The 21,173-nt window shown below is 48.8% G+C and overlaps 1 protein-coding gene across 9 annotated transcripts; it reads right to left on the reverse strand.

Annotated features, from left to right (window-relative positions):
• Window positions 1–1,085: 1,085 nt before the first annotated feature.
• On the reverse strand, window positions 1,086–21,014 carry LOC144323610 (uncharacterized). Of its 9 annotated transcripts, none has more exons than XM_077914285.1 (10): window positions 20,656–21,011; window positions 9,015–9,157; window positions 8,005–8,043; window positions 7,304–7,347; window positions 6,580–6,656; window positions 2,460–2,525; window positions 2,286–2,324; window positions 1,891–2,046; window positions 1,535–1,577; window positions 1,086–1,242 (listed from the first exon to the last, which is right to left on the reverse strand). In XM_077914285.1, the coding sequence occupies exons 3-10, from the start codon at window positions 8,034–8,036 to the stop codon at window positions 1,121–1,123; spliced, it is 579 nt and encodes a 192-aa protein (XP_077770411.1). In that variant the 5' UTR covers window positions 8,037–8,043; window positions 9,015–9,157; window positions 20,656–21,011; the 3' UTR covers window positions 1,086–1,120. The 9 variants fall into 9 exon arrangements, with proteins under 9 accessions (XP_077770411.1, XP_077770413.1, XP_077770415.1 ...); XM_077914287.1 differs by lacking the exon at window positions 20,656–21,011 and adding an exon at window positions 8,861–8,902 and having other exon boundaries at window positions 9,015–9,226; XM_077914289.1 differs by lacking the exon at window positions 20,656–21,011 and adding an exon at window positions 8,777–8,902 and having other exon boundaries at window positions 9,015–9,226.
• Between the last annotated feature and the right edge of the window lie 159 nt (window positions 21,015–21,173).

The raw sequence follows: 21,173 nt of genomic DNA on the forward strand, positions 1-21,173 counted from the left end.
GCCCTAGTGGGGCTGAGAGGACCCCGCTCAGCCTGGACACCCGCATCTCAGGTCCAACACCGCCCACCCCACCCCACGGGCCAGCAGCTCGGCCGGCACCAACTCCTCTATCCCATTCGTCTATGACACCCCCAAAGGTGGGGGACTCCGGGACAGCCATGAGGGATGTTCCAGGTTAACACCCGGGGCACAGTCCTCAGGTGCCCCAGCTTTCCCTGGGAAGCCTTTGGCCATCCAGGGGCCACCTCCCTAAGCCTTTCAGTCACTCAAAACCGGATGAGACCCCCTTCCCCAGCCCCCAGGGATGCCTGTGTCCAGGCACCTGCCCCAGAGCTGCCGTTTACAGCCAGGCTGGAGGAGGACGACACTCATCTGGGCTCCACCCAAGAGCACAGTCCGAGTGTCTGGGTCAAGCTGGGTTCTCAGGAAACTTGGCCAGTGGTCGGCAGTGGGACCTGTGGGCCACAGGCATGCCCCAGGGAGAGGGGTCAACCTTGGGCCCGTGGAATGGCCAGAGGAGGGGGAGGCCACCCTGGCTTTCATCCTTGCCCTGCTGGGATACTGTGTGACCCTGGGCCAGTCCCTCCCTGCCCTGGGCTGCTGGGTCCTGTCATCCTGCTCTGACTTCTGGGGCTGTGACCCCATTAGCCTGGAGCCCCGGCCGAGAACAGGACTGCTGTCCCCCTGTGCCCACCCCCACAATTAGCTGCCTCTGGACTGAGCCCCTGGGCAGCACCTGATGGTTTCTAGGTGTGCCGCTTAGCCCAGTCTTGGGCAGACCCCCTGGTGCATTTAGAGAACAGCCTGGGGACTAGAGACATTCGGTTAGAGGCACCCCACTCAGCCAGGCCTCTCTTTCCAAAGGACACCCCTCCACCCTGTACCCAACAGCATCCCTGACAGACGTCCCACCAGCACCTTCTAAACGCCCTCCTGACATGGAGCTCCCCCACGTTCAGGGAACTTGCTCTGTCCCTTGGCTCCAAGTCGGAGGGCCTCTCCAGAGTAGCAGGTGTGGCAGGGAGTGTGGATGGGGCCTCACTGGGTTTCGATGAAGCCCCGGAAAGGAAGTAGCAGGGCCTGCAGAAGCAGCAAGTCTGTGCATTTATTGGGTGCTTGGTCATTCGTGGTTCTGAGTCTTCGGGATGTCAGGGGCTGGGAACCAGTCCAACCAGAGCTTCCTCAGGAGCTGGGGGACCCAGCCCCCAGGCCTTCCCTCCTTACTCTCCATCTCAGAGGCCTCTACGAGCACAAACAGGCATGCCCTATGGGTCCCCTGCTGGGGAGGGACCTTTCCCCAGGGCCAGGGCTCCCTCTGATGCTGTTCCTCCAGCCCAAGGGGGGAGGCCTCAAGTTCCTGCCAACCAGGAAGATATTCAGGGGGGATGGGCATCTGGCGGCCGGGCTTCCTCCGCCCCACCCCAGGGCCAGGGGCCTGAGAGGAGCCGGTGTCTGTGCTGTTGCTATGTCCCCAGGTTAGGGAGGGAGGTGGGCCTGCTGCACTGCTGCAGGGCTGTGGGGCCGGCGGTCTTACCAGAGGCGTATACTGCAATCTCCTTGCGGACCTGGGTGTTTTCCTGGGAAGAAAGACGGGGCACAGTGGTGGGAGAAGATAGGCCCCATGTTACACAGACAGGGAAACTGAGGCCTCGCTTCACAGGAAGTCGGGGGAGGCAGGGTTCAGACCCACTCTTGGCTCACACCATGGCTGCTGCCTCTGGGCTCTGTAGGGCCCCTTGCCCCACTGGGATGGCAGTTTGGCCCAGGGGTCTTGGGTGCCCCATCCCCCCAGCTCTGCCCTCCTTCCCATGACCTCCATCCTGCAGTGCTCCTGGGCTTCTCAGTAGGACGGTGCCGGGAACATTCCAGCTGGCCCACCCGCCTCCTTACCTCCCAGCCTGGGACCCCTGCCACATCTTCCTCCTCAGCCACCTCCTTCCCAGCGGGCCCAGGGCCGGCTGCTTCCCCCTCACGCTGAGACAAGATGTCAGTCTCCCCCTCAGGGGCAGCACCATTCAGTCCTCCCTTCGCCTTGGGGGGCACAGCCTGCAAGGGGGGTCAGGAGGGCGGGATATGGGCAGAAGGGCCCTCCCCCTCCTGCCTTGTTCTCTGGCCTGCGGTGTGTAGTTGTGTCTTCCCAAGGGAGTCCTTCCCTTCTCAGCAGGTTGCCAGTTTCCTGGGGGGCCCTGCCACCAGCCCTGGGACGCCCCCGCCACGAGCTGGGGTGTCTCCACATCTCATGGAGCCCTGACAAGCGAGCCTCGGCCGGGGCAAGCCTCACTCACCTCAGAGACTGGCTTCTTCCTGCTCTTGACTCTGCGTCTCTGCAGAAGCAAACAGGAGAGTGATTCACAGCTGTGAGCAGCTGGGGGTCCTTCCCTGCTGCACCTCCTCTCTGTATCCACCCAGGGTGCCCAGGCCTACACCTCACATCCAGGGGGCCCCCAGCCCTTACCCACCTGAGTGGTCACGGGATAGCACTTATCCATCGGCCCCCACACCGGCCTCAAGGACTCCCCTACAAGCTGCATGACGAGGAGAGAAAGGACGGAGGGAAGGCTGAGGTGACCTCTCAGGGTCACCTCAGCTACACACTAATCCACAGTCAGTGCCTACATACACAGACACCTAAAAATTACCAGTAGTTTGAAGAAAAAAAAGTTAAACAATAACTGATGTCTTTAGAAAGTTAAAACTTAGCATTCATGAAACAAGAATAGACTCTAAAACAGAGATGTTCAGGGCGCCTGGGTGACTCAGTGGGTTAAACATCTGCCTTTGGCTCAGATCATGATCCCAGGGTCCTGGGATCGAGTCCCAGGTCAGGCTCTCTGTTCAGCGGGGAGCCTGCTTCTCTCTCTCCCTCTGCCTGCTGATCCCCCTGCTTGTGTTCTGTGAAAAATAAATAAATAGAATCATAAATAAATAAATAACAGAAATGTTTAAGAAGCCTCCAGTTCTTAAAAACAAAAATATGATAGAATACTGGGAGGGAAAAATCCAATAAAAATGTAGAAGGTAAAGTCGAAAAAAAAATTTTCCCGAGAAAGAACAGAGAAGAGATCAGGAGCTCCCACTGCGAACTCCTAGAGCTTTCTGAGAGGAAACAGAGACAGCAGATTGAAGTGGCAGGGAGAGATACCAGATAAATATGTCCCTTTTTTATCAAGACCATTTCCCAAAGATGAGGGATGTGAGTTTCCAGAAGAGAAGGAATCACCAAGTGTCCAGGACAATGGATGAGGGAGATCTACCCCGGGTTTTGTCATCAATACATTTCAGAACCCTCAGGACAAGGAACCCAAAAACTTCTAAAATACAAAGAAAAAAAGCCTGTTTTAGGAATTCAACTTTCATCAGACTTCTTTTTGAAAGTCTTTGAAGCCAGAAGACAAGGAAGTTGGATCCTCAAACTCTATGAGAAAAAATATTTCTAGCCTAGAATTCTATACCTACCCAAACTCGTAGTCGCATATGAATTAAGACCATGGCAGACATGTAATATCTGAAGACTACCCCTCAGGAAGCAGAGGTTCCCCTGGCGGTTGCATTCCATCAAAATAAAGGAGTGACAGGGGCTCCCCAGATTGCCGAGAAAGGGAGGTCCCAGGGCAGCTGGGCATCCTGTCCCTATGGGAACAGTGGGAGGGCTGCCCCGTGAGATACGCTCTGTGAAAACCATCATTCCATTAAACACCTAATTTGTGTAAATCTACTGCAAGGGGATTGATATTTTTGGCAGAGCGCCTGGGTATATTAATTGTACGTAGAGAGGAAGCGAACAGAAAAAAGAGGCAAAAACAAAATGACACGCCAAGAAGAGTAACCACGGTACGTGACTCAGCGTGGAATACTATTCTCAGTTTAAAAATGTCAGCCCTAAATGAAGATTTATAGTGGGTTTTAAAAAAAGATTTTATGGGGGATCCCTGGGTGGCTCAGTGGTTTAGCGCCTGCCTTCGGCCCGGGGCATGATTCTGGAGACCTGGGATTGAGTCCTGCGTCGGGCTCCCTGCATGGGGCCTGCTTCTCTCTCTGCCTGTGTCTCTGCCTCTTGCTCTCTCTGTGTCTCTCATGAATAAATAAAATCTTAAATAAAAAAAAAAGATTTTATGTATTTATTTGAGAGAGAGAGAGAGAGAGAGAGTGTAAGCACGAGAGCCCAAGCAGGAGAAGGGGCAGAGGGAGAAGCAGGATCCCCCCCCACCACCACCAAGCAAGGAGGCCAATTGCAGGGGCTCAACTCCAGGACCTCAGGATCAAAACCTGAGCCAAAGGCAGAAGCTTAACCAACTGTGCCACTTAGGTGCCCCTATAGTGGTTTTGTTTTGTTTTTTAAGATTTTATTTATTTATTTTAGAGAGAGAAAAAAAAACATGAACGGGGGAGGGGGGACAGAGAAGCAGAGTCCCTGCTCCCCAATGTGGGGCTCGATCCCAAGACCCCCGAGATCATGACCGGAGCTGAAATCAGAAGTCAGACACTTAACCAACTGAGCCCCCCAGGCGCCCCTACAGTGACTTTATTTGTAATTGTCCCAAACTGGAAACACCCAAATGTCTCCTAGGCGCTGAGCAGACAACCTGCAGTCCTTCCCATGGAGGACACCCGTTCAGCAACGAGGAGAAACAAGGTGCTGCGCTTGCACCCAGAGACGTCTCAGGTGCACCAAGCTCAGTGAGGGACCAGACTACACGCAGGGTGCCCCCACTTACAGGACAATCTTGCAAAGCAAAACTATAGGAATGGAAAACTGTCAGCTGGACGCGGGGGAGGGGAAGGCCAACTGCACAAGAGTCCAGAGGAATTTTTTGAAGGGACGGCGGAACTGCTCTGTTTCTTAATTGTGGTGGTGGTTACCCCACTGTCCAAAAAGAGCCCTTGGCCACGGAAGCACAGGGGAGCTGAAAACCCGAAATGATATAAAGATCAGCAGAACCGAGGAAGGCAAACCATGGAAGACTCTCTAACTCTGGGAAACAAAGGGTTGTGGGAGGGGAGGCGGGTGAGGAGATGGGGTAACTGGGTGACAGGCAGTAAGGAGGACACTTTATGAGATGAGCACGGGGTGTTGTACTATAGAGGTTGGCAAACTGAATTTAAATAAAAAATTTTAAAAATCAGCAGAACGGCAACCATGTTATTTAAAAGATTTTAACAATTGAAAATGTCATTACTCAGATTTAAAATGTCACAATCCGGGCAGCCTGGGTGGCTCAGTGGTTTAGCGCCGCCTTCAGCCTAGGGCGTGATCCTAGAGACCCAGGATCAAGTCCCACGTCGGGCTCCCTGCATGGAGCCTGCTTCTCCCTCTGCCTGTGTCTCTGCCTCTCTCTCTCTCTCTGTGTGTGTGTCTCTCATGAATAAATAAATAAAATCATTAAAGAAAATAAGTAATAAAATGTCACAATCCCAAAACAGGGCTGTAACTACCCTGGAAGGCTGGAGGGAGGTGGACGTGTGTGTTGGAGGGGCAGCGAATGTACAGTTGTCCCGGGAGCTAAATCCTCACCGGCTAATGTCTAAATCTGAGAAATGAAGACAAAGCAGGATAAGCTTGCTAATTAGAAACATGGAAAAATGAAAGGCTCCAGCTGGGAAGGTCGGAGGCTGAGAGGATTCCAACCCTGGGGAAAGCGCCGGTGGGCGGGCTGGGGCAAAGGCAGCCAGTTTTTGGTTCCAGGTCTTAAAACTTTAAAGCACCAGATGACGTCGGAGCATAGCTTTGATGACAATAAAACTTTTTTAAATGGAAATTTGACTAGTAACTTTAAACAACAAAAAGAAAGGAAGCAGAGTTGTACTCTGTGGTCTCCATCCAAGGCACCTATGGGCCTTCCTCGGGGCTCCCAGCCTCTGGAAGGTCAGCCAGGAGGTGTCACACATCTACTCGGTGTTTCTGGGCCACAGACGACCTGTCTCTATGGGAGTCCCCTGTTCCCAGGGGCATTGTGCAGAGAGCAGGAGGCCTCCGGGGATCAGGAATGTGGTCCTCTCCTGTCACCCTGGCAGCCTGGATCCAGGCACTGTGTCCCTGGGGGCTGTTTCCCATCTACATGAGATGCGAGCTGCAGGGCTGCTGTGAGGCTGGCGGGACCTAACAGGTGGACAGCACGTGTTTCGGCATGTGGCCCTAGGTGGGTGTCCCGCACCCATCTGTGTTCTTCTGACCGGGGCTGGGAGCAGGGGCTTCTGCCCTAGGTCCTTGGATCTGGGCCATGGAGGACAGTATGTGACCCCAGGCAGGCTCACCACGTCGTCCATATGAGAGCGCTGAACCACATTCCAGAGCTACTCACATCAATGAGGGATCATCTGTTTCTTTTGGTTTGTGGACGCCACTGCCACAGAGCCCCAGGATGACTACACAGCCAGCCTGTGAGGGATGGAGCCTCTGCTTGGACACCTTACCAGAAAACCAGTGAATTTCTGCAGAGCCCTCACATTTCCCCCTCCCTTTCTCTCTCTCTCTCTCTCTCTCACACACACACACACACACACAGTTAACAACCAAGGAGCGTGACCTCTACTCAGGCTACAGTGAGGCTACCCCGGCCTCTAGGCCTCCTCAGTGCCTACCTGGGAAGGTTCCCCAGCAATCTCGTGGTCAGGGGCTGGCTTCCCCACAGACCCCTGAAAATAGTAGTATACCACTCCTGCAATGAGTGAAGAAAGACTAATTAAAACATTTAAGAGTGATACCATTACTCTAAAATGTCAGTATTTATTTACAATATACCAGAAATTGTATCCCTTTAAACTAAACTTGGGGGGATCCCTGGGTGGCGCAGCGGTTTGGCGCCTGCCATTGGCCCAGGGCGCGATCCTGGAGACCCGGGATCGAATCCCATGTCGGGCTCCCGGTACATGGAGCCTGCTTCTCCCTCTGCCTGTGTCTCTGCCTCTCTCTCTCTCTCTCTCTGTGTGACTATCATAAATAAATAAAAATTTAAAAAAATAAAATAAAATAAACTTGGAATGAAAGAAGCTGGGTGTTAATGTGTATGAGGGAAGTTGCATTTTTTCCACAGGTGTGCAGGCAAACATTGAAGACCACTGCTATTGGACGTGAGGTTGTGTGGGTTTCGGTTCATGGGTTTCCAGGGGGGAAGGGGGATTTCAGAATCAAACATGGGTTCAAATCTGTTTCACTGCCAAGGTACCAAGGGAAGAAAGAGACAGAGGGCAGCCTTGACTCTGAGCAGCACGGCCAGGCCCTGGGAGCCCCAGTAAGCAGCCAGAGAGTGGGGCGGCCCTGAGGCCAGAACCAGCGGGCCGCCCCTGCATTCCCCAGCGCCCTTACCTGCAAGAATGAAGACGTGTACTACGTACAGGGGCTTGTAGAGCCTGGAAGGAAAGTGGAGTTGAGGGTAGAGCTTGGGTGCCCCATGCCCTCACTAGTGAGTGGGGACCACCTTCCCTCCCGCTCCAAACCCCAGGACTAGCTCCACCAGGGGAATCCGACACTGTGGGTGCACAAATCTGTTAACTGGACCAGGGCTCGGCAGGCCCTGTGCCTCCGCCTCCACTGAGAGCCAGACTCAGAGCCTGAACACACTCCTCCTCTTCTTCTGCTCTTGTCTCCCTGGCCCCACCTTGCCTTCCCAGCCAGAAAGCAAGCACCCGGCCCAGGCTGGGCAGTCAGCGTTGGACCAGCTCTTCTCCCGGAGTCTTCCAAGAGCCCTACTCTGGGACTGACAGATCCCAAAATCCAGATCAGAAATTGTATCCCCAGGACTCGTCCACCTCTTCTGGGACGCCTCCCCCTTGGCACAAGCAGAGCATCTTGAACTGTCGGACAGTGGCTCCCAGGGTGCGTGCACACACAGGCGCACACACAGAGGCAGGGCCCACCAGCCAGGACCAGGCCTTCTGCCCCAACCCTGAGTCACAGAGAAACTGGAACAGTCAAGGAAAGGGGAACAGAGAACTCTATTTTCCTTTCCTTTTAGACCTAAGTGGGCGTCCCCTTTCCTGGTCACTCAGGGCCCACCTGAACTTTACCTCTCTCTCTGGCAGCCCAGTCCAAACACCATTTTCACTCTGTGAAGAAAAGATGGTCAACCATCAGTGCATCAGCAGGCCTGAGATCCCGTGTTCCTTTACCTGGTGGGGTACGGGCCATGTGATGGGCCAAGTGATGGGCCACCCTCTTCCCCTGGGGGATGGCCTGCTGGTCACAGCCAGGGCCAAACTCAGGACGGAATGGGCTAGCTTGGAAAATGCTCAGGAATTTCTCCCAAGACCTCAGAGTCCCAAACAAAAGCTGGTTTTCAATGCCCTCAGAGCTGGAAAGGCAGTTCTCAGAGAATCAGGATGGGAAAAGGGGTCTGGGATAGGATTCAGGTGTCACTCGACTGAGCATTTGGTATAAAATGACCCCAGATGTTCGTGGCTAGTTATTTCAGAAACACTGTGCAACAGAAAATATTTGAGAGTATTGGTAGTTTTTAATCATTATCATTTACTCTTACAATTTAGGGAGTCCTAAGGGAAATGTGTGGCCTCCTCAAAAGACCCTCTCTGTCTGAAGTCCCACCTGCAGTGTGGAACTCCTTATGAGTGAAGCTCACAGTAAAGTCAAGGTCTCAGATGTGATTGGGACCCGATGCCGCCTTGTGAGTCTCTGTGCCCCAAGGGAGGGCCCTCATCTCTCCAGGGCCAAGTTCAGAATCTCCCTTCAGCTTTCCACCCTCTCCTCCCCCTGTCCCACCCTCAGCAGAGAATACAGGCACCCCCAGATGGGACTCCCTCGACTCCCTGCCGCCAAACCCACCCATCCTCTGCTTCTCCCAGGCCCTTTCATCCCTGTTCAGCGAGGTGGCTGCCCTCCGTTCCCTGGGCCATTAGTCATTTCTACCTTGGTGTGAGCAAAGTTATCCAGCTTTTTCCGAGAGGCAGTCTGGAGGAGGAAAGTAAACAGATCCTGAGGGAGAGAGGAAGAGAGGGAAAAGGGGATGCCAGGTAGGAAAGATGGGGAAAGGGAAGCTAAGAGTTGTAAAGCCAATTTTCACCTGCTCAGGTGCTCTACTGAAGGCAGCCTTTGAGCCCACTTGCTGCCAATCTTGGTGATTTCAGCGACTTGCAGAGCACCCTCTGATCATATCAGCGTCCAGGCAGTGTCCTGCTCACCTCTCTTCAAGCTCTAGGGCCGAGCCTGAGGAAGGCACGGGAGCCCAGCTAAGTCTGGGAGGCCAACACCACAGCCCCTCCCTTTTGTAAGGAGAGAGGTGTCTGTGTGTGACATCATGTCTTAGGGGGCTTTATGACAGGACAGCCTCTCCAACCGTGGCCAGAGCAGTTTGTCAAGTGCCACAGAGTGGCCTAGATCCCACCAGTCTGAGGCAGCACCTTTGTGGCTGTCTCTCTAGTTCCATTCAATGTCAACAATGCTGCCCAAGCACTTGTGGTGTGTCAAGTTACGTGCAAAGTCCTATAGGGATGCAAAGACATAAAGGTGTGTGAGACTCAGTCTGGTCACATAGCACAAGGATATTTTCTGAATCAAAAATAAGAACCTGTGGAAGGAGCCTCGGTGTCCATAAAAAGATGAATGGATAAAGAAGATGTGGTTTATGTATACAATGGAATATTCCTCAGCCATTAGAAACGACAAATACCCACCATTTGCTTCAACGTGGATGGAACTGGAGGGTATTATGCTGAGTGAAGTAAGTCAATCGGAGAAAGACAAACATTATATGTTCTCATTCATTTGGGGAATATAAATAATAGTGAAAGGGAATATAAGGGAAGGGAGAAGAAATGTGTGGGAAATAGCAGAAAGGGAGACAGAACATAAAGACTCCTAACTCTGGGAAATGAACTAGGGGTGGTGGAAGGGGAGGAGGGTGGGGGATGGGGGTGAATGGGTGACGGGCACTGAGGGGGACACTTGACGGGATGAGCACTGGGTGTTATTCTGCATGTTGGTAAATTGAACACCAATAAAAAATTAATTTATTAAAAAAAATAAGAACCTGGCCTATTTCTTTTTTTTTTTTTAAAGATTTCATTTATTTATTTATTCATGATAATCACAGAGAGAGAGAGAGAGAGAGAGAGATTGAGAGAGAGAGAGGCAGCGACACAGGCAGAGGGAGAAGCAGGCTCCATGCAGGGAGCCCGATGTGGGATTCGATCCCGGGTCTCCAGGATTGTGCCCTGGGCCAAAGGCAGGCGCCAAACCGCTGCACCACCCAGGGATCCCGTGACCTAACTATTTCTGAGTGTCATCCATCCATTGAACCAGTGTCTGCTGAGCTTCCATTTGGGGTCAGGAAAAATGCTATGGGGAGAGAAAGGCAAACAGGATATAGAGTCTGCCTTTAAGAGGCGTGAAGACATCAAATAGACATTGTCAGATTCAAGACAATAGACTTTACTGTCCTCAAATTACTCTGCATGTAACTAAACAATAATTACAAAACTATGGGGGCACCTGGGTGGCTCAGTTGGTTAGGTGTCTGCCCTCGGCTCAGTTCATGATCCCAGGGTCTTGAGATCAAGCCCCGTGTGGGGCTCCACACGCAGCACAGAGTATGCTCAAAATACTCTCTCCCTCTCCCTCCTCCTCTGCCCCAGCTTGCACATGTCCTCTTTCTCTCTCAATTTTTTTTAAAGTAAAAAAAAAAATTACAGAAATATAGATGTTTAAAACTGAGGAGTGCTTAGTTTCATATATACAATAAATATTTACCAAGACATATCATATTCTCAATCATAAACCAAGCCTCAATAAATTTAAAAGCTTAAAGTCATTTCTGGGGGACACCTGGCTGGCTCAGTCAGTAGAGCATTCAACTCTAGAGCTCAGGGTTGTGAGTCTGAGCCTCACGGTGGGTGTAGAGACTACTTAAAAAAAAATCATTTCAAGTATGTTCTCTGACCACAATGGAATTAAATTAGAAATCAGTAACAGGGATCCCTGGGGGGCGCAGCGGTTTGGCGCCTGCCTTTGGCCCAGGGCGCGATCCTGAAGACCCAGGATCGGATCCTACGTCGGGCTCCCGGTGCACGGAGCCTGCTTCTCCCTCTGCCTATGTCTCTGCCTCTCTCTCTCTCTCTCTCTCTGTGTGTGTGTGTGTGTGTGTGTGTGTGTGTGTGTGACTATCATAAATAAATAAAATTTTTAAAAAATAGGGGATCCCTGGGTGGCGCAGCGGTTTAGCGCCTGCCTCTGGCCCAGGGCGCGATCCTGGAAACCCGGGATCGAATCCCACGTCAGGCTCCCGGTGCATGGAGCCTGCTTCTCCCTCTGCCTATGTCTCTGCCCCTCTCTCTCTCTCTCTGTGACTATCAAAAATAAATAAAAATTAAAAAAAAAATTTTTAAAAGACCAAGAAATTCTCCCAGTAGACAGAAGCAAAAGATAAGGAATAGAAACGTTGAGAGATGTGGAGGACAAACCTAGAAGACTAAACAGTCATCAAATAAGAATATCAAGAAGAAGAGAGTTGAGGGAGAAGCCACAAGATACAAATGTTCCTCAAAGTAAAGGAAGCCTTGACTCTTAATCACATGCTCTTAGATTAACTTAATGAGGCAAAAGTCACACTAAGTATACATACTCTGATAAGATTTTTGAATTTTCAGAATAAAGGAAACATTAAGGGGGCACCTGGCTGGCTCAGTCAGTGGAGCTAAACAGGGATGACCTCAGGGCTGTGAGCTAGAGCCCCATGTTGGGTGTAGAGATTACTTAAAAAATAAAATCTTTAAAAAAGAGGAAAGAAAGAAAATAAAACATTAAAGCGGGGCAAGGGGAAGGGGACAGATTACCTAAAAAGAATAAAGAAGCAGAATGGTATCAGAATTGCCATATGCAATACTGTTAGTGGAGTCATGTTTTACAGAGTTTTGAGGGAAAATGATTGTGACTCAAGAATTCTATGCTGAACCTAGTCAGCTTTCAGTGTCAGGACAATAGGAAAGTTCTCAGTGGTCACTGGGCCCAGACATCAGACTGCCACTTGTGTATACTGCCCCTCCCTCCTACCTCATACCACGGAGGTAAAAGAAAGTAGAGCTGAAAATAAATCCATAATAGTGCTGGAAAACAAAACTTGGTGTCCTGTTAAACCAGAAGCTACAAGGAATCCCTCAAAAATGGAAGGCAGACAGAATGAGGTTGGCAGAGAAAATCAAAGCACAAAATATAGGCAGAAAGCGTCATCCTGAAAGGTGGACAGTCTCCAGGGGTGGGGGTGGGGGCCTCCGACTGTTCATCAGAGTGATAGATCTGGGGAGCAGGACAGACCCTATCAGGATAACTGGTTGGGGGACTCATGTGAAGTAAAAAGGTGACGGACTTCCTCTCTCCCCACCTGTGACAAGCAGACAAAAATAGAGGCATCAGCCACCAGATGAGAGCAATAAATGTGAGAATTCTTGGCCAGAGAAGTGCTGGATGGCTGGTAACTAATACTCAGCAGGATTGGGGAGCCCCAGTGCCCTAAAGTCTAACCACAAGTACACCCTTACTAGCAGTGTGTTTTTATGACCCTACATAGTCGATTAGCACTCCACGATAAATAAAACCATTCAAAAAGACTCTATCAAAGTATTTTTTAAAAGAATATGTTTGCAACCTTGGAAGAGAAGAGATCTTCTTACAAAGAAGACACAGGGACATTTGGGTGGCTCAGTTGGTTCAGGATCCAATTCTTGTTTTCAGTTCAGGTCACAATCTCAGGATTGTGGGATTGAGTCCTGCATCAGGCTCTGACCTCAGTATGAGTCTGCTTGAGATTCTCTCTCTCCCTCTCCATCTGCCCCTCCTTCCTTATGCACGTGCACTCTCTCTCAAATACATAAGTAAAATCTTAAAAAAAAAAAAAAAAACGAAACTAACTAAGACATGGGACACCTGCATGGCTCAGTGGTTGAGCATCTTGCCTTCGGCTCAGGTCATGATCCCAGGGTCCTGGGATCAAGTCCCATGCCAGGCTCCCCATGGGGAGCTGAGCTGGCACCTCCCTCTGCCTGTGTCTCTGCCTCTCTCTCTGTGTCTCTCAGGAAGAAATCCATTTTTAAAAATCTTTTTAAATAAAGAAATTTAAAAAACTAAGACACAAAATACTTATACTACATAAATATTTAAACTTCTATATGACAAAGCCATCAACAAAGTTGAAAACAAACAAGAAATGAGGTATTTGTGGGGTGCCTGGGTGGTTCAGTTGGTTAAGCAGCTGCCTTCGGCTCAGGTCATGATTCTGGAGTCCTGGAATTGAGCTCTGCATCGGGCTCCCTTCTCAGCGGGGAGTCTGCTTCTCCCTCTGCTTGTGCTCTCTCCCTCTCTCTCTCAAATAAATAAATAAAATATAAAAAAAAGAAATGGGGTATTTGCAGCATATATGGCAAAGATTAATACAGAGATGACAAAAAGACATTCCTGCAAATCAATAGGACAATGAAATACAAAAATGGGCAAAAAAATATGAAGAAATAAAAGTGGCCACATGAAAAGAAGCTCAATTTCATTAGTAATCCTGAAAATAAAAAAAAAAAGAAGAAGAGCTATTATTTTCTTCCCTCAAGTTGGCAAAACATAATATTAAATGTTGAAGTGGGTGCAAGGAACCAGTACTTTCAATCACTGAGGAGAGGGCAATTTGGCAATATCTATTTAAAGTGCATGTACCTTTTGCCTCAGCAATTCTACTACTCGTTATCTGTTCCAGAGAAATACCCACTCAGGTAGGCTTCAAAATGAGGCATGAATGAGGATGTACCTTGTTTTTAATAGCACAGAGATGGAAACCACCTAGATCTATGAATAGGGCAACAGCTGAAAAATGAAATACGATATATCCACATTACAGATTCTTTCCAGAACTAAAATGAATCAGATCTAGATAAACTGAGAGAATGATCTTGGAGGCACTTAGTGACAAAAGATCCAGATTCCAGGAGTCTGTGCAGTGCCAAGGCTTATGAGGGCAAGGACTATGTCTCCATCTTTTCTGTGTCCTCTGTATGTGGCTCAATGGCTGGTAGAGAACAGCACTCAGGAAATGTCTGGGAAATGCACGCCGTGGTCGCAGAGTGGGTAAGTGGCAGGGCCTGAGATCCAGACTCCTGTCCACTACTCTCTGCTTCTGAGGACTGTGATTTAGGTCCGGGCTTTGTAAAATCTCCCTCTCTAGGCAGCAACCTGAAGTGATAGGGTTATTTTCAGAGCCAGCTTCATAGGCATGTAACATATGTGGTCACATGGGGTCCTGCACTCAGATGCACCACCCTTTCCTACTGAATGTTGTCAGAGGAGACCTAGCAAAGAGTCAGGACTTTCACCTTTGACCACAGGTAAAAAAGAAACCTCCCTCCCGTGGGGAGGAGCAGTAATGAGGCACTCCTACCCTTACCAACCAGAGACATATAAGGGGAAAATCTGTAGGGAGCCCCAGAACTCCCAGTCCTGCTAATTACTATGAGGACACCCCTGCCTTAGTGTCAACTGGGGCCGCGGGGGGGGACCTGGACTTCTTCCCCCACTTGTAGTAACAAGGGAGCTCCTGCATTTCCCCTGCTGGAGTGGTGTTAAAGGAAGCTACCATTTAAAAAAAATTTTAAATAAAACTTACGATCTCATGACATAATACCCAAAGTGTCCAGGTTTCAATAAAAAATCACGCATCATACCAAAAACAAGGAACAGCTTAAACTGGACAACACAACAACAACAATCACCAGATGCCAATGGCAAGAGGACAAAGGCAGAATTCTCTGCAAAGATTTTATTTTTTTAAACAATTTTATTTATTTATTTATTTATTTATTTATTTATTCATTCATTCATTCATTCATTCATTCATGAGACACACAGAGAGAGGCAGAGACACAGGCAGAGGGAGAAGCAGGCTCCCAGTGGGGAGCCCGATGCGGGACTCGATCCCAGGACCCCAGGATCCTGAGCAGATGCTCAACCACTGAGCAACCCAGGTGCCCCTCTCTGAAAAGATTTTAAAGCAGCTATCATAAACATGTTTCTTTTTTTAAAAATAAATTTATTTTTTATTGGTGTTCAATTTGCCAACATATATATAGAATAAACACCCGGTGCTCATCCCATCAAGTGCCCACCTCAGCATAAACATGTTTCAACAAGCATTTATGAACATGCCTGAAACAAAATTTATTTTTTTAAATTTTTATTTATTTATGATAGTCACAGAGAGAGAGAGAGAGAGAGGCAGAGACACAGGCAGAGGGAGAAGCAGGCTCCATGCACCGGGAGCCTGACGCGGGACTCGATCCCAGGTCTTCAGGATCACACCCTGGGCCAAAGGCAGGTGCCAAACTGCTGCGCCACCCAGGGATCCCTGAAACAAAATTTAAAAATAGAGTCTCAGCAAAGAAACCTTAGATTAAAGGAAGAACCAATAGAAATTTTAGAACAAAAACTGAAATTAAAAGCTAGTGAATGAGTTCAAAAGCAGAAAGGAGAGGGCAGGAAAGAAGCAGTGAACTGGAAAGTAGAACAACTGAAACTGTCCAATCTGAACCAGAAAAACAGACTGAGTTAAAAATGAGCAGAGCATCAGGGACTTGTGGGACTATTTAAAAAGATCAAGCATCATGTTCTGAGAATCTCAGGAGAGGAGAAGAGAGGGCAGGACTGAACAAATACTCAAAGAAAACTTTCCAAATTTGGTAGAAGGCATAAAAATGACAGATTCAAGAAGCCGAGTGAATTCCAAACAAGATAAATCCAAGAAATATCCTAGTCAAACTAATGGAAAATAAGTAAAGGAGAAGTTGTGAGAGCAGCCAGAGAAAAACAACACCTTACCTATATGGAAATGTCAACTCCAATGATAGCTGATTTCTCATCAGAGGCTATAGAGGCCAGAAGGATGTGACACAACATTTTCAAGTGTTGAAATGTCAACCCAGAATCCCATAGTCAATGAAAACATCCTTCAAAGATGCTGGGAGAAATCAGGAAATTCACAGATACAGGACAACTAAGGCAATTTGTCACCAACTGACATGCTCAACTGCCTATTTTTTTTTTCAGATTTATTTATTTATTTGAGATTCAGGGTGTGGGGAGGCAGAGAAAGAGAGAGTTGAGAGAGAGAGAGAGAGAATCCTCAAGCAAACTCCCCACTGAGCATGGAGCTGGATATAGGGCTCCATCCCAGGACCCTGAGACCAAGACCTGAGCCCAAACCAAAAGTCAGCTGCTCAGTCCACTGAGCCACTCAGGCACCCCTCAACTAACTTCTTTCTGATAAAGCTGCAAAAGCAATTAAGTGGAGGAAAACTGGCTTTTCAACAAATGGTTCTGGGGTAATTGGACATTCACGAGCAGAAAACAACAACAGCAGCAAAAAAGGGGAAAAAAGAAAACCTCAAAACCTTAACTTAAATCTAACACCTTATATAGGGGATCCCTGGGTGGCTCAGCGGTTTAGCGCCTGCCTTTGGCCCAGGGCGCGATCCTGGAGTCCCGGGATGGAGTCCCATGTCGGGGTCCCGGCATGGAGCCTGCTTCTCCCTCCTCCTGTGTCTCTGCCTCTCTCTCTCTCTCTCTCTCTCTCTCTCATAAATAAATAAATAAATAAATAAATAAATCAATCAATCAATCAATCAATCTAAAAAAAAAAGAAATAACACCTTATATAAAAGTTAATTCACCTTAATTAAAAGTTAAGTTCATAGTGCACCATGAACTTAAGTGTAAAACATAAAGCTTTTAGGAAAAAAAATCATAGAAAATCTTCTGAACCTAGGGCTTGACAAAGGATTCTTTGATTTGGCAACAAAAGCACAATCCATAAAAGGAAAAGTTGATAAATTGGCTTTCATCAAAATTAAACACTTTTGCTCTGTGAAAGACCCTGTTGAAAAGACGAAAAGACAAGCTAAAGAGTGGGAGGAAGTATTTGCAAACCACATATCTGACAAAGGACTAGTATCTAGAATATATAAAGAACTCTTAAAATTCAACAAGTACACAAACAATTTAATTTGAAAATGGACAAAAGACATTTCAATAGAGGGAACAGGAAATTAGCATTTAAAAATATGTTCAGGGATCCCTGGGTGGCGCAGCGGTTTAGCGCCTGCCTTTGGCCCAGGGCGCGATCCTGGAGACCCGGGATCGAATCCCACGTCGGGCTCCCGGTGCATGGAGCCTGCTTCTCCCTCTGCCTGTGTCTCTGCCTCTCTCTCTCTCTCTGTGACTATCATAAATAAATAAAAATTAAAAAAAAATATGTTCAGCGGGGCACCTGGGTGGCTCAGGCAGTGAAGCATTTACCTTTGGCTCAGGTCATGATCCCAGAGTCCTGGGATCAGTCCCACATCAGGCTCCCTGCTCAGTGGGGTGTGTGCTTCTCCCTCTACCCCTTCCCAGTGCTCATGCGTGCTTCTCCCTCTATCCCTTCCCAGTGCTCAAGCGTGCTCTCTCTCTCTCACTCTCAAATAAATAAAACCTTTAAAAAAATAAATAAAAAGATGTTCAACGTCACTACCCATAAGAAAAATGCGAATTAAAACAACAATGATGGGGATCCCTGGGTGGCTCAGCAGTTTCGCGCCTGCCTTTGGCCCAGGGCGGATCCTGGAGTCCCGGGATCGAGTCCCGCATCAGGCTCCTGGCATGGAGCCTGCTTCTCCCTCTGCCTGTGTCTCTGCCTCTCTCTCTCTCTCTCTCTATGTCTATCATAAATAAAAATAAATAAATAAATAAATAAATAAATAAATAAATAAATAAATAAATAAAACAATGAGGTGTCTCTACACATCTATCAGAATGGCTAAGATACAAAAGTTGTTGCACCAATGCAGAACAGGATATGGAGACCTGGACCACTTACACACTGCTAATGGGAATGTGAAATGGTTTAGTCACTCTGGAAAATAATTTTGTAGTTTCTTAAAACAACTAAATATGCAGCAAACATATGGCCCAGCCTATCCAAAAGGTCATATACTGTATAATTCCACTGCAAAACATTCTCAAAATGACCAAAATGGAGGCCCTTTATCAGGAACTAAGAAGGGGGTTGGGGGAGGGAAACATGAGGGATCCTTGTAATGGGAACAGTCTTTTTTTTTTTTTTTTAAGATTTTGTTTATTTATTTGAGAAAGAGAGAGAGATAGCAAGAGAAATCACAAGCAGGGAGGAGAGGGAGAAACAGGCTCCCCACTGAGCAGGGAGCCCAATGCTGGGCTCGATCCCCAGACCCTGGGATCGTGACCTGAGCCAAAGGCACATGCTTAACTAACTGAGCCACCCTGGTGCCCCTTAATGGGAATGTTTTGCATCTTGACTACATTAATATCAATATCCTGGTTGTTATATTGTTCTATCCTTTTACAATATGCTACCATCAAGAGAAACTGAGTACAAGGCACACCTGAACTTTCTATAGTATTTCTTATACATATGAACCTACAATTAACTTAAAAGTTTTTTTTAGGGACACCTGAGTGGCTCAGCGGTTGAGCGTCTGCCTTCAGCTCAGGTCGGGATCCTGGGGTCCTGGGATCCAGTCCCGCACGGGGTTCCCACAGGGAGCCTGTTTCTCCTTCTGCCTGTGTCTCTGTCTCTCTGTGTGTCTCTCATGAATAAATAATTTTTTTTTAATTTAAGAAACTGCCAGACTGACTACTAAAGTGGCTGATTCAGCATTCTCACCAGCAATGAGAGTTCTTTCTGCTCCACATCCTCCCTGCCACTGGGAGCCTTTATTTATTTATTTTTTTTTAAGTAGGCTCCACACCCACATGGGACTTGAACCCTGAGATCAAGAGTCAGAATCTCTATTGACCGAGGCAGCCAAAAACCTTGCTCATTTTAATTTTTTTGAAAGATTTTATTTATTCGAGAGAGAGAGATCACAAGCATTGGGGAGGGGTAGAGGGAGAAGCAGATTCCCCGCTGAGCCAGGAGCTTGACTTGGTACTAGATCCCAGGACCGTGGAATCATGACCTGAGCCCAAGGTATTTGCTTAAGGGACTGAGGCACTCCTTTGCTTGTTTTTAAATAGGGCTGTTTGTCTTCTTATTATTGAGTTGTAGAGTCTTCTATATATTCTAGATACAAGTACTTTATGGAATATATGATTTGCAAATATGTTCTCCCAGTTTGTGGGTTGTTTTAGTAGCCATTTTCTTTTTCAGTGAAAAGAAATATATTTTTAAAGATTTTATTTATGTATTTATTTGAGAGAGATAGAGCATAAGTGGGGTGAAAGGCAGAGGAAGAAGCAGACTTCCTGCTGAGCAGGGAGCCTGATGCGGGGCTCCATCCCAGGACCCTGACCTGAAGACAGATGCTCAACCAACTGAGCCACTCAGGTGCCCAGAAAAGGAATCTTAAGCTCTAAATTCATGATAGTGGCTACTCCTGGAGGAGACAGGAGCATGGATGGGGTTAGAATTAGACAGGTAGGTATTTTGTTTTTTTAAACAGTTCATTTATTCATGAGAGACACACAGAGAGACAGACAGACAGACAGAGACACAGGCAGAGGGAGAAGCAGGCTCCATGCAGGGAGCCTGACATGGGACTCCATGGGTCTCCAGGATCACACCCTGGGCTGACAGCCGCGTTAAACCACTGAGCCACCTGGGGATCCCCGGCAGGTAAGTATTTTGAGGTAGGTGCTGTGAGAGAGAGAACACGGACTCTGGGGCCAGCTACCTGGGTCTCAAACCAACCGCGTCAAGTAACTTCATCTGGGTCTTAGTTTTCTCATCTGTAAAGTGGGTCTAACAGGACTTATCCCACAGGTGTGTTGTGCTGCATGAAAATGTGAGTGTGCCTGGAGAACTTAGACCAGTGGCTGTGGAGAAGAACACAGTAATGCTTATACAAACCTTAACTCTATCACCACTTCTTAAGGTCGTGGTTTCAAAGTTTCATGATCTTATTATCATGATTTATTTATTTATTTATTTATTTATTTATTTATTTATTTATTTATTTATTTTTAGATTTTATTTATTTATTCGTGAGAGACAGAGAGAGAGAGAGGCAGAGAGAGAAGCAGGCTCCATGCAGGGAGCCCGACGTGGGACTCGATCCGAGACCTCCAGGATCAGGCCCTGGGCCGAAGGCGGCGCCCAGCCGCTGAGCCACCTGGGCTCATGCTCTAAACTTGTATGTGGTGCATGCCTCTTTTTAAAGCATAACTCACTTAAACGCACAGAAACATTTTAAAAGGTAATACAGAGACAGATCGGTATGTATGTATGTATGTATGTATGTATGTATGTATGTATGTATGTATGTATGTATTTCCCTTTAAAACGGGGAAGCCTTGGAGAGACGCAGGCCATGCTCCGCGCTGGCTCGGACTCGCACCGCAGCTCGCTCCCGAGCGGCCCGCCAGGTCTCTGGGGCGGCGGGGGGCGCGCGTAAGGGGCTGCGCGGGGCACGTGACCTAGACCCTGCCCCCCGCTCCCTGGGCTAACGGAACCTCCCGACCCAGCTGTTCTCTCTCCCTTCGCACGCCCGGGGCGGGGCACCCGGAGGGTCAGAGGCAACCTCCGTAGAAAAGTGCCAGCGGGGTCCCCGGGGTGGTCGATGCCAAGGCTCCTTCCACCTCCCATCTCTGGGCTGCTTTTCACAGAGATGCACAGTTCAGGATGAAAACGTTCTTGTCTAAGACGGGGCTGATGATAGACCTACCTTCCCGGGATGCGGAGAAGCGCCAAGAAGCCGACGGCCAGGAAAGCGCTCTGGCGGCCGCACAGCGCTTCCCAAGAGTTGGTTTAACGGGGGAGAAAAGATGACGGGCACTGAGGGGGGCACTTGACGGGACGAGCACTGGGTGATAGCCTATATGTTGGCAAATTGAACTCCAATAAAAAAAAATTAAAAAGATAAAGAGGAAAGAAAATGTTGCTGCGGAAAAACCGCACAGGGGCCAGGCCAGCACCACGGAAGCCCAGGCGCCATGAAGGGCTCCCGCGGCCCCCGCCGGGGAAGCCGGCCCGCGAAGCTCCGCGAGGCCCACGCACCCACGCGCGCAGCCGAGGGAGCGCGGCGGGCAGGTGGCGGCGGGACGCTGGGGGACGCGGGGCGGCTGCTCCGCGGCCACTTTGGCGCTCGAGCGGCCCCTGGCGGCGCGGTTAGGCCAAGGTTAGGCCCGCCTACGGCTGAGCCGGGGGGTTTCTGCTCTTGGGCATGCGCAGCCCCCAGCGGCC

The sequence above is a fragment of the Canis aureus genome, chromosome 11, assembly GCF_053574225.1.
Source record: "Canis aureus isolate CA01 chromosome 11, VMU_Caureus_v.1.0, whole genome shotgun sequence".
Classification (NCBI taxonomy): Eukaryota; Metazoa; Chordata; class Mammalia; order Carnivora; family Canidae; genus Canis; species Canis aureus.

Coding starts and splice junctions, on each gene's coding strand:
- LOC144323610 (XM_077914290.1), bottom strand. CDS start 8,036: ATGGTGTTTGGACTGGGCTGCCAGAGAGAGAG. Junction 2,325..2,459: donor GCTATCCCGTGACCACTCAG/GTGGGTAAGGGC, acceptor TTGCTTCTGCAG/AGACGCAGAGTCAAGAGCAG. Junction 2,047..2,285: donor GGAAGAAGCCAGTCTCTGAG/GTGAGTGAGGCT, acceptor CCCCCCTTGCAG/GCTGTGCCCCCCAAGGCGAA.